We start from the raw sequence: 13771 nt of genomic DNA on the forward strand, positions 1-13771 counted from the left end.
ACTCTGATGAAGAAACCAGCATGTGAACAGAGATTACTGAGGACCTTAATCCGATTAAAGTCACACTCGAAGTAAACACGAAGGGAATTCAGACGTGTGGAGTGTTCCCGTTTTAGTCGCGTTATCGACGTGCGTTACAGACACGTACACACCTTAATCACACTATTAACGTCGTGTGAGAGTTTTCACCGCACGTGCGACAGGACATGATCACACACGGCAGCGCTCGAACGAGAGAGCACGGCTGCGTCCCGAACCGCGCACTTGCCTACTATACATGTATCTTTTCGCTACTATACAGTAGGTAAGTATGCAGTTTGGGACGCAGCCTACGGCTTCGAGCAGTCGTGTATGTGCACGTACGGCATGATAAATAATTACCCGCACTTGAAGCGTTCATAAAATTAAAAATGAAAACCCCCAGAACTGTATACGGTTCCATAACGAAGACCAACTGTACGTCGACACGTGAAATTCTGGAGGGACGTCGGACGGCGTGGCGCGGGGACGTGATGACGTGTGACGTTAATCGATCTATGTTCTATAACACGTAAAACCGGAACATGAAAGGAATATTCTCTGAAAGCGACTCATGTAAACACCTTGTCTTATTCAGAATAAGGTCAATAATTAGATTATTACTGTCCATGTAAACGTCGTCAGTGTCACAGAGCACCTTTACGGTAAGCTCCTCTGGTTTACGATGTAAAGCTTGGTAACAAAGCAACACTTTTAAAGTCGGGACGGTCCTCGGGACGTCCCGGATTTCACGTCAGTAGTGTGTCTCATTTTTCTGTCTGTCATTTTTGATGATTAGAAGCTCATCTGCGTCGCATTCCCTGCATTCTCTAATCCCCCATATGCCCAAGGGTGCCAATACTTCTCAATATGACTGTATTTAATATTTGCTTTTAGGTGTGTACGATGTGAATGTATATGTGAATGTGTGCGTGTGTGTGTGTGTGTGTGTGTATGTGTGTGTGTGTGGATGCCAGACCTCCAAATACATCTGTTCAAATGTTCCTTTACACTGAATCTCCTGTCTGTGTGTAAGAGGCTTTAAATCACAGCATTTATCCCACTTTGATCTCTCTACTCACACACACACATACATACCCACCCAAACACACACACACACACACACACACACACACACACACACACACATCAAGGTGCTTTGAAGTACCTAAAGTATAGCCCTCGGCTGATAGCCTGGATTTGAATGCTAACACACACACACACACACACACACACACACACACACACACACTCACACTCACCACTCTTTACACATCATTCAAGACCTATAAATTCTTTCATGTTGTCATATCCGAAAACTGGGGTTTAAACTCAGTCAGGACTCGGTGATTAGTGTAAGTTCACCTCAGGTCCTGCTCAACAACATCTCAGATCTGTCAGAAACACACCTCTTTTGGTGTATAAACACACCTCTTTTGGTGTGTCTTTGATAACCGGTACCGTCTTGCTGGAATTGTTAGTTTCCATGTAGGCGTGTTTTTTTTTTTTTTTTCAGTCACACTTGACAGCCAACTCAAGAACCATTAAACCTACAATGTGAATGTATATCTGTGTGTGTGTGTGTGTGTGTGTGTGACAGCAGGATGTCCACAGAGTGTGCTGTCCTGTAGGATCCTGTATATCTGTGTATAAAGTCTACCTTTGGCTGTGGCACTTAAACGTTGGGGCAGTAAAATAATTGTGTGTCAGACGTGAACTATAAAACTCTTCCTTTTCTTTTCGGGCTCTCGTTGTTATGGTAACGGCGCGATCTTGACCCTCACTGCAGTATTTATAAAACTTACTATAGCTTCCAACAAAATCCTGAACACGCCGATGATGCTAATTACCTGATCGCTGTAGGAGCATAAAGAGAAACGGAGCGAGTGATTACTTCATATTAAACCAGAGTCTAATAGCTAGTGTATCCCGTGTGTGTGTGTGTGTGTGTGTGTGTGTGTGTGTGTGTGTGTGTGTTTTAACAACACTATAAAAGCTCAGAGTCAGAGAGCATACTGCAGCATGAGTATAAAGACATCATGTTGTATTTATAGCCTGCGAGTGTCTCAGTACATTAGAGTTAGAATTGTTAGACCTGAGAGATTGTGTGTGTGCGTGTGTGTGTGTGTGTGTGTGTGTGTGTGTGTGTGTTTCACTCTGTCTGACTGATGGAGATGTCTGTCAGGGTCTTCTATGCTTCTTTTCTCTCCTCTCTGCCTGTAACTGAGGCTTTTCATTGCTTGCTAAGCAGATATCAAGTATGAAAACTTGTTTCAAACACACACACACACACACACACACACACACACACACACACACACAGTCATGAAGCTCATTATTAGACACGGACATTAACACGTCTATACGAGACACTGTACTGGAACATTAGCATGGGAAATGAATTGAGTAAAAGAGTGTTTAATATTAAATACTGCGTTTCGCACTCATGCAGCGAATCTCTGTGGATGTTCTCATTCTACACAGACTGCTGTCGCGTTATCAGTTCCATATCGCACTCATTTACTTGCACTTTAGTTCAAAAAATGCTCCGATAGCAACATCAGATACCATGTGATACCACGTGACATAATCCTGATTAACAGACGACGCGAAAGGACATCAGGACGTACAGTATTTCACGATTAAAAAGAGAATTCAGACGGTAATCTGTGCTCTGTGAAAATATTGACGGGAGGAACTACCGTGTTTTTCCTAAAATACAGCTCATAATACATCTTAAACATAAAAAACAGCGTTACTAGAAGCAAACATCCCTTGCTAGCAGCAGACGCTGGCTAGGTGCATACAATTTTACAACATTCGCAACATCCTACAATTTAATAACATTCGCATCCTACAATTTAATAACATTCGCAACATCCTACAATTTAATAACATTCGCAACATCCTACAATTTTATAACATTCACAACATCCTACAATTTAATAACATTCGCAACATCCTACAATTTAATAACATTCGCAACATCCTACAATTTTATAACATTCGCAACATCCTACAATTTAATAACGTTCGCAACATCCTACAATTTAATAACGTTCACAACATCCTACAATTTAATAACATTCACAACATCCTACAATTTAATAACATTCGCAACATCCTACAATTTAATAACATTCGCAACATCCTACAATTTAATAACATTCGCAACATCCTACAATTTAATAACATTCATAACATCCTACAATTTAATAACATTCGCAACATCCTACAATTTAATAACATTCGCAACATCCTACAATTTTATAACATTCACAACATCCTACAATTTGATAACATTCGCAACATCCTACAATTTTACAATTTACAATTCTATATATCTGTTTTCTCGGCTTCTTCTTTGACAGCGCAAATGTTTTATTCTTCAATAAAACAGCAATTAAAACAAAGTTTAAATAGAATCAATTAGCATAAACAACACCGCATTATGTTGAGCTTCTCCACTGATTTTTTATGTTTATAATTGAAAACAAAGCAGGTTTGAATACAGTGACTGCTTTTTAAAAGAAATCCTGTTTAACTAATCCATAATTACATGCTCTCATAAAATATCCAGAGCATACTGTGTTTAGGAGACGCTCGTAATGGTTAATGTGCTTTCAAAGGCTACAGAACTACAGGAAGAACACACACACACACACACACACACACACACACACACACACACACACACACACACACACACAGAGGATGGATTTGTATCATTTTCTTTGTTTGTTTTTTCATTTGTCATTGTCACTATATAACCTTTCCAGTTGGCTGTTGGGGTTTTATTTTCTTAAAGTGTCAAAATATCATTTTAAAACTTATAAGTGTAATAAAATACCTGTGCATGTTTCCCATTCCCCAGTCCCACTCCCAGTCCCAGTCCCATGTTGGACTTGTGGCGAAAAAAACAGCTCCCTCATGTGCTAATAATGAGCAGTTAATAGTTAGTGTAAAGTTTTAAAGTTGGTGTAACTGGTGTACATTTTAAAATGTTTAAAACTACCGTAAAGCTTATAAGCCCGTGTACACTTTAAACATTTCAGGAAATTTTAGTGTCAATTTAAAGTTAGAGTAAGTAAGATTAAAGACGGTGTGAATTTCAAAGCACATGCAAATTGTAATGCTAAATGTAAAGGTTTAAAGTCAGTATAAATGTGAAAGTTTAAAGATAGTGTAAATGTTTACATTTAAAAGTAGTGTAAATGTTGAAGTTTAGTTAGTGTAAATGTTGAAGTTTAAAGTTAGTGTAAATGTTGAAGTTTACAGTTAGTGTAAATGTTGAAGTTTACAGTTAGTGTAAATGTTGAAGTTTACAATTAGTGTAAATGTTTACGTTTACAGTTAGTGTAAATGTTGACGTTTAGTTAGTGTAAATGTTGAAGTTTACAGTTAGTGTAAATGTTGAAGTTTACAGTTAGTGTAAATGTTGAAGTTTAAAGTTAGTGTAAATGTTGAAGTTTACAGTTAGCGTAAATGTTGAAGTTTACAGTTAGTGTAAATGTTGAAGTTTACAGTTAGCGTAAATGTTGAAGTTTACAATTAGTGTAAATGTTGAAGTTTACAGTTAGCGTAAATGTTGAAGTTTAAAGTTAGCGTAAATGTTGAAGTTTAAAGTTAGTGTAAATGTTGAAGTTTACAATTAGTGTAAATATTGAAGTTTACAGTTAGTGTAAATGTTGAAGTTTACAGTTAGTGTAAATGTTGAAGTTTAAAGTTAGTGTAAATGTTGAAGTTTACAGTTAGTGTAAATGTTGAAGTTTACAGTTAGTGTAAATGTTGAAGTTTAAAGTTAGTGTAAATGTTTACGTTTACAGTTAGTGTAAATGTTGAAGTTTAAAGTTAGTGTAAATGTTGAAGTTTACAATTAGTGTAAATGTTGAAGTTTACAGTTAGTGTAAATGTTGAAGTTTAAAATTAGTGTAAATGTTGAAGTTTACAATTAGTGTAAATGTTGAAGTTTACAGTTAGTGTAAATGTTGAAGTTTACAGTTAGTGTAAATGTGAAAGTTTAAAGATAGTGTAAATGTTTACATTTAAAATTAGTGTAAATGTTGAAGTTTACAGTTAGTGTAAATGTTGAAGTTTACAGTTAGTGTAAATGTTGAAGTTTACAGTTAGTGTAATTGTTGAAGTTTAAAGTTAGTGTAAATGTTGAAGTTTACAGTTAGCGTAAATGTTGAAGTTTAAAGTTAGCGTAAATGTTGAAGTTTAAAGTTAGTGTAAATGTTGAAGTTTAAAGTTAGTGTAAATGTTGAAGTTTACAGTTAGTGTAAATGTTGAAGTTTACAATTAGTGTAAATGTTGAAGTTTACAGTTAGTGTAAATGTTGAAGTTTACAGTTAGTGTAAATGTGAAAGTTTAAAGATAGTGTAAATGTTTACATTTAAAATTAGTGTAAATGTTGAAGTTTACAGTTAGTGTAAATGTTGAAGTTTACAGTTAGTGTAAATGTTGAAGTTTACAGTTAGTGTAATTGTTGAAGTTTAAAGTTAGTGTAAATGTTGAAGTTTACAGTTAGCGTAAATGTTGAAGTTTAAAGTTAGTGTAAATGTTGAAGTTTAAAGTTAGTGTAAATGTTGAAGTTTACAGTTAGTGTAAATGTTGAAGTTTAAAGTTAGTGTAAATGTTTAACCTTAGTGTAAATTTTAAAAAGTAAAGGTAGCGTAAAGTTAATATAAATCTTGAAGCTTAAAGTTAGTGCAAATGTACATTAGTAAACATAGTGCAGAGTTAAGTCTAGTGTAATGTTTGGTTTAAAGTGCGTTTTACTGTAAAGGTAGTGTAACGTGAATGTAAATCTTGAAGCTTAAAGTTTGCGTAAATTTATATTTTCAAACTTGGTGCGAAGTTATACGTCGAGTGTAATGTTGGATCGAGACCTTGGATGTCGTGTCACCACATTCACCACCTGGGTTTGCTCCATCTTTCTGTCGTAAACATGGAGCTGTGTATTAGCTGCGGTTATTACAGCAGGAATAAATCACCGTGGAGAGCAGCGGGACTCTAATCTGCTTCTGCTCAGGCTGATGTGGACTTCATTTCTACCTGACTGACTCCAAATCGTGCTTTAAATCAACTGCATGACTGATTCCTGCGCACACACACACACACACACACACACACACACAAATCTGTAAATCTGCTGGGAGTTATAATGGCAGTCTGGATAGACAAACCTTTCTGCTTTAACCCTTCTATTATGTTGGGGGGAAAAAGTTACCTCCATTATGTTAAGGGTCAAAATGACTTCCACGGTTTAAATACACACGAAAACAGCAAAGAACAGCTTAAAACAGTCAACCTTTATTATGACTTCCCCGAGACGAGCCATAAGAAGAAATATTCGCATATAAGTTCATGACCCTAAATGAATCGGATCGATTTAATGAGCAGTTACAGCAAACATGAGTAGAATTTGCCTGACATGAAGCTCAGTTCACCTGCTCGGATTCCTTCCGTCTGAGAAAACGGCGTAGAGAAACATCTGGAATGAATTAGCGAGAACGGCGGTAAAACACTAGTCAAATATTTGCCGCTATTACTGCCTGAAATCTCTTGCAAAACAACCAGACACGGTGTGTAATTATATTCCGGTACGTCAATGTGTCGAGACTGGGTGGCACCAGAAGCTGAAATAATAACACACTGATAATAGTGTAACAATGAAATAAATATAAAGCGCCCAGACAAAAGACAACAAAAGACACAGAAATATCAAAGGCGTTTAGAACAGAAGCCTGAAAGAACCGCATTCATGTGGATGGAGGACGTAACGAGCGCTGACTGGTAGAGATGATGTTTGGGAATATTGACTGAAAGAAAAGCCGTTACGCTTCACATCAAACCAGACTTCGAGCGGCAACACGCCGCGGGAGTCCCAGCAGGGCGGGTTTTTAGTAATAGAACAACGAGCTGTAATCAAAGCCGGCTATCGACCTCTGTGTGAAGTTCAGCGGGGATGGAAACGGTCCGGCTCGTTCCTTTGTTATGCGTGTGCTAATAAAAGTCATTTTCTTAAAGTTTCGCTTAAGTGTGTCATTAGTAGGGGAGGGCGTTTGGGCCATTTCAGCAGCTTGAGTGAGAAAATATGCGAGAACTCAATTTGGAAACTTCCTGGGATAAAGGGTTGAGTCTGAACTTGCAGTGGGTTTATATATCATGCCGTGTTTGTGACCGTAATGACAGTCAGGCTTACACTTTATCCACTAGCTGTGTTGTTGTCTCTGTCTCTCATGTATGACTCACCGTAGTATGAAACATCTCCGTTTGATCTTCTTTGTATTTAACGATGAGATGATGGTGCACTGTATGATGAGATACGATGCTTTGATGCTGTTAGTGTTACTGTTTATTTTCAAAAGCATTTTAGCTAGTTAGAGGTACAGCTTTTACGTAGAATAAGAGGCTCTAGACCACAGCTCCTGCCTCCAATACTACTGTAACCAATAAACAGCAGTTCCTGCCCCAATGCTACTGTCACAGATCAAACCATAAGTCCCACCCCCGATGCCATGTAACCCATCAAACCACAAGTCCCATGCCAAATTCCGTTGTAAACAATTGAACCATAAGTCCCACCCCAAATGCCACTGTAACCAATCAGACTGCAGTTCCTGTCCCAAATACTACTGCAACCAATAAGGTCCAGTTCCTACCTCAAATGCCACTGCAACCAATCGAATCATAAGTCCCATGCCCAATGCAATGCCATCAATCAAAACATAAGTCCCACCCCCAATGCCACTGTAACCAATCAAACCATAAGTCCCACCCCCAATGACACTATAACCAATCAGACTATAAGTCCCACCCCAATGCCACTGTAACCAATCAAACCATAAGTCCCACCCCCAATAACACTATAACCAATCAGACTATAAGTCAATGCCACTGTAACCAATCAGACCATAAGTCCCACCCCCAATGACACTATAACCAATCAGACTATAAGTCCCACCCCAATGCCACTGTAACCAATCAGACCATAAGTCCCACCCCCAATGACACTATAACCAATCAGACTATAAGTCCCACCCCAATGCCACTGTAACCAATCAGACCATAAGTCCCACCCCCAATGACACTATAACTAATCAGACTATAAGTCTCACCCCAATCAAACCATAAGTCCCACCTCCAATAGCACTATAACCAATCAGACCATAGTGCCCACCCCCAAAGCTACTGTTAACAAAGCTGATTTCCCTCCCACTGTAACCAGTCTGATGCCAGTTCTCATCCCCATCACAGTTCCTGTCATATCTTAATGCCATTGTCACTAACAGCACTGCAGTAAACTCACTCTGATGAAGTTGTAACGATTTAAACAAACAAACAAACAAACAAACAAACAAAAGCCGTGTAATTATATCTGAAAGCCGAGTTATTCTTGAAGCACACTCGCTGTGTTTTATCCAGATATAGCACATGCACTCCAGCCTGTATAAACTGTAATTTTATGTTAATTGGTTGTTTGTGAAAATGAAATGTCTTGCAGCAGTAATGCGCTGGACGAGGTTTACGAGGTCAGGGACGCTCTCCGTCTATGGAAACGCAACGACATTTGATGTTTTCTGATGCACCTGTTTCGGATGCCTGGTAATGTCAGTGCAGAGATGTTTTAATTTGCCTGGTTTATCTAATTATCATGCCATATTCATCTGAAACGGAGGGCAATTAACTGACAGCGACGACGTTCTCTGAAAAGTTTCAATGCAGCGGTGTTCTCGTCCGTGTTTCTGAGATCCGACTGCACAGCTTCAGGACTGGGGGTGAAATCAGATTTCAGGGATGGCGGAGCATGTTTCGTTTTACCTCGTGAAATGGCAATTACAGTCTTCCAGCAAATCAAATAAGCACTGAAGCCTGATGAGGTGGGATTTAATGCCCTCTGTCACGGCTAATTACAGTCACAGTCATTTCTAGATTTATTAGCGATTAAATTTTTTTTTTACACTGTAATGTATTATAAAGATGGATTTATACCAGATCCAGTTGGTGTAGTGGAATATTATACTCGGTGTCCTGTCCTCTCCTCTGTGTGTGTGTGTGTGTGTGTGTGTGTGTGTGTGTGTGTGTGTGGGAGACTTTAAGGAACTCTAGCTGTATATATGATAAATAAAGATATTGATAATTAATATTGATATTGCTAACTTTACACCTAATTTCGCAGCACAGAGGTTTGCTACGTACATATATGAACCACAATTATCAGATCATCCACCCTGATTCTGTCCTACGTTACCCTTCATAAAAGGTCCCAGATTTATCCATTTTTTCCTGCCACTTCCTTTATATGGGCGCTGTTTCCTGTTTTAGTGTGCATGCTCGTATTGTCTCCTAGCTACCAGTTCCTATCTATATCGTCTCCTAGCTACCAGGTCCACATGTGCGAGTGGAGTTCAGCCCCAACACTGATCTACCTAACACGCCTGACCCCGCTAATCAGTGACGTCCGAGGGTAATTATGAGCTAGAGGAGGTGTGTTAGATTTGGGATTAAAAACAGTTGAGGGAGACAGGTGCGAAAAGGCTGTAAGGAAGTAAATTCGCGCTGCATCTAAAAATCCCTCTCTCTCTCTTCTATACACAGCAGCAGATAGGGGGCAGCAGTGAGGAACTCAGACAACACCGCAAACATCATCATCATCATCAAGTTACCGTCTATCAGAAACCGTACATGTTGGCTTCAGTCATCATGAAACATCTCCAATTTACAATCATGCATGCAGGACTGAAAGAAATACACTGTTGCATTATGGGTAATAGTACAAAAAACAAACCACTATCCACTATCTGCCATCTTTTGCATACATGAGAACAGAGATGCCTGTGATTGGCTAGTGTTGCTGTGATTGACAGGGGCGCAGGAATACGCCCCTCCCTCCAGATTTTGCTCGACAGACGGTGGTGACATCATCAGGATTCGAACTTCCTTCCTCCTGACGGTAAGACAAGGCAAGCGCTTTTCTGTTGCTGGAGGTGAGCTCTCTAGTGAAAATTTAAAGGCGGATACGCTGGCATAACTGTGTGACGTGCGTTCGGCCATTTATACAGATGTTGAGCGTTATGGAGGAGAAACTGACGGCAGGTCAAAGACGAGGCATATACAGTACTGATATAAACGGTTGCACTGTAGGACATTACAGATCAGGTCAGTGAGACAGATCAGGGATCAGGTCAGTGAAACAGATCAGGGATCAGGTCAGTGAAACAGATCAGGTCAGTGAAACAAATCAGGGATCTGGTCAGTGAAACAGATCAGGGATCAGGTCAGTGAAACAGATCAGGTCAGTGAAACAGATCAGGGATCAGGTCAGTGAAACAGATCAGGGATCAGGTCAGTGAAACAGATCAGGGATCAGGTCAGTGAAACAGATCAGGTCAGTGAAACAGATCAGGGATCAGGTCAGTGAAACAGATCAGGGATCAGGTCAGTGAAACAGATCAGGTCAGTGAAACAGATCAGGGATCAAGTTAGTGAAACAGATCAGGGATCAGGTCAGTGAAACAGATCAGGTCAGTGAAACAGATCAGGTCAGAGAAACAGATCAGGGATCAGGTCAGTGAAACAGATCAGGTCAGTGAAACAGATCAGGGATCAGGTCAGTGAAACACTTCACACTCTTTTCTCGCTTTATCTACCTCTGTGTTTTATCTAGCCTCGCAGTTCAGAGCTTCATCGGACTGTAATCAAACTTAATTACAGAACGCCGGGTGACTGGATTGTGTCTGAAATCTGACGGACATTTTGAAGAACTACGTTTGTGCAAGTTGAGCAGCAAGAAAAATGAAAGGCGGAGCTGGTGAAGCGAACCTGAAGTTCTATGGAAACTTCTAGATTCATTTCCTTGTTTAAATAAAACAGACGGGATCATTTCCTTCTGCGGGTTTAGGAATTTCTGAGTGTGCACGCTTCAGAAATATGAAAATTTCGATATATTTGCTTCTGTAATTGGTCTCACAGAATGAAGATTTTTACTTCACTGGGTTTACGCTGACATGTTGAGTAACGCACTCGGTCACATGCTGTGTTTTGCATTTCTTATTTAAGTCACACACCGAGGAGTCTGTATTTATAGATGTGTTTTACGGTGAAGAAATATGAACGGCTTCTAGCGAGGGCTGGATGTAAGCTCTGAGGTGAATCGGGCGATCTGATGGAAGTAGCTCCCTAACACGTTTAACTGTGAAGACACAGTTGAAAAGGCTAAGCCCCGCCCCTGCTGTGCGGGTATGTACTGACTGACCTTGACCACGTCCTCGTCTGTGGATCTGCACCGCACCATGTCCGAGATGTCCGTGATCGTTCCGTCCACCGTCACCGTCACCACCTTCACCGGCACGGCCACCGTTCTCCCGTTCAACACGGCGGTGTTCAGGATCTCCGTGTCCTGCGGGAGACGACAGGCAGAGCGTGTTATTCAAACTCATCAGACTTACAGCTGAACCTCCTGATCCAGAATATCAGCATCTGCTGTTAACTCTACAGACGCGCAGAGCTGAGGGGCAATACATGCTTCAGTTGAAAATTCAAGGTTAAGTAAGTGTTTAGCCCGTAGCTGTGATAAATTCACTGTCTAAGCCCGGTATACTGGACATCACAATAAAATCAGCAGTGTGTGGAGATAGTAGAATATTATTTAGAGTACTGTAACTCAATTTATATGAACAAATCAAAAAGACCAAGAGGCACACTATTTATATTCTGAGATCTTGCCAGCAATCTGGTGTGTATCAGTGCTGGGATCTGTTAGAGGTGTGCTTTGGGACTGGGATCTACTAGAGGTGTGCATCAGGACTAGGACCTATTATAAGTGTACATCGGGACTGGGATCTACTAGAGGTTTACACCGGGGACTAGGATCTTCTAGAGGTGTACACCAGGGACTGGGATCTACTAGAGGTTTACACCGGGGACTAGGACCTTCTAGAGGTGTACACCGGGGACTGGGATCTTCTAGAGGTTTACACCGGGGACTAGGATCTTCTAGAGGTGTACACCGGGGACTGGGATCTTCTAGAGGTGTACACCGGGGACTGAGATCTTCTAGAGTTGTACACCGGGGACTGGGATATTGTAGAGGTGTACACCGGGGACTGGGATATTGTAGAGGTGTACACCGGGGACTGGGATCTACTAGAGGTGTACACCGGGGACTAGGATCTTCTAGAGGTGTACACCAGGGACTGGGATCTTCTAGAGTTGTACACCGGGGACTGGGATATTGTAGAGGTGTACACCGGGGACTAGGATCTTCTAGAGGTGTACACCGGGGACTGGGATATTGTAGAGGTGTACACCGGGGACTAGGATCTTCTAGAGGTGTACACCGGGGACTGGGATCTACTAGAGGTGTGCATCAAGACTGGGACCTACTAGAGGTGTACACCAGGGACTAGGATCTTCTAGAGGTGTATACCAGGGACTAGGATCTTCTAGAGGTGTACACCAGGACTGGGATCTTCTAGAGGTGTACACCAGGGACTAGGATCTTCTAGAGGTGTATACCAGGGACTAGGATCTTCTAGAGGTGTACACCAGGACTGGGATCTTCTAGAGGTGTACACCAGGACTGGGATCTTCTAGAGGTGTATACCAGGACTGGGATCTTCTAGAGGTGTACACCAGGACTGGGATCTTCTAGAGGTGTACACCAGGGATTAGGATCTTCTTGAGGTGTGCATCAGGACTGGGATCCTGTAGAATGCAACTTGAATGTCAAGCAACTGTGAGGTTTTTACTTTCATGTGAGCAATATATATATATATATATATATATATAGTGATGTAGCTGAGGATAAGGAACCGTGAGAGCCAGAATTAACAACATGCTGACATTTCTACATCTGGGTTTTCCCCCAGTGTTCCCAGTGTTCCCAGTGTTCCCAGTGGGACGGTGGTAGTGTTCATGTTTAATTTTTTTTAAAAAGGCCACATCCGTGTTGGGTTTAAATTCGAATGACAGCTACAGACGTGGATATTCGGAGCACTAAACAGGTACGGATACGTACAGCACCGCGGCATTGCAAACAGTCCTTCTCATTTCTTCTCACACAGCGCTAATAAGAGAAGCCCCGGAAGCCCGTGCACTAACAGAGAGGTTGGAAGTGTGCGGTAGTGACCCGAGTATTGCAGTTGATCGGTAGGAAGCTGCAGGCGAGAGGAGTTCATTAGAAGAAGAACAGCGCCAGTCTTTAACCTTTAAACCGGAGAGGCAGTGAAGCACACACACTGGGATAATTGAGGCCATTACAGGCACTGAGAGATCCTCCAGCCTCGCTGTCCTGTCACTGACTCACACACAGGGACACGTGGGTAATGTAGTCCATTCACCTAATTAGCAGGTCCTTTTCAATTAAGCCATATCCCTGACCTTGTGTGTGTGCGCATCAGGGTCGTGTAGGTCACAGAGATCAGACCCAAGCGCGGTCTCTTTCTCTTTCTCACCGTGCTTCATTTTTTTTTCCCCCCTCCGCTTTTCTGCTCTTATTACTTTTCTTTTGAAAGGCTGAGATGACAAGCTAATCTCTACAGAAAGGCTAATGACAGTCTCATCTCACAGGCACAGGAGGTTTTCTTTCTCCCGTTATTACCATTCTGCGCCGGCCCGGCCCGGCCCGGCTCTTCCGCTCCATTCCCTCCTCAATAGATTCTCAGCAGAAAAGCCCGTAGAGGAAGGAAAAAAAAAAATATATATATATATATAGAGAGAGAGAGAGCAAAATGGAGAGGGCTTGACA

General features: G+C 41.1%; 1 protein-coding gene across 1 annotated transcript in view; it reads right to left on the bottom strand.

Moving 5' to 3' along the window:
• The window catches only part of si:dkeyp-14d3.1 (transmembrane protein 132C), a gene marked incomplete at its 5' end in the record, with an annotated part of 55067 nt that overhangs the window by 18316 nt on the left and 22980 nt on the right, over nt 1–13771 (bottom strand). The window contains 1 exon segment of the mRNA XM_053679304.1: nt 11279–11422. Coding sequence (XP_053535279.1) covers nt 11279–11422 — 144 coding nt within the window.

Source organism: Ictalurus punctatus, unplaced genomic scaffold, assembly GCF_001660625.3.
Source record: "Ictalurus punctatus breed USDA103 unplaced genomic scaffold, Coco_2.0 tig00006683, whole genome shotgun sequence".
NCBI lineage: Eukaryota > Metazoa > Chordata > Actinopteri > Siluriformes > Ictaluridae > Ictalurus > Ictalurus punctatus.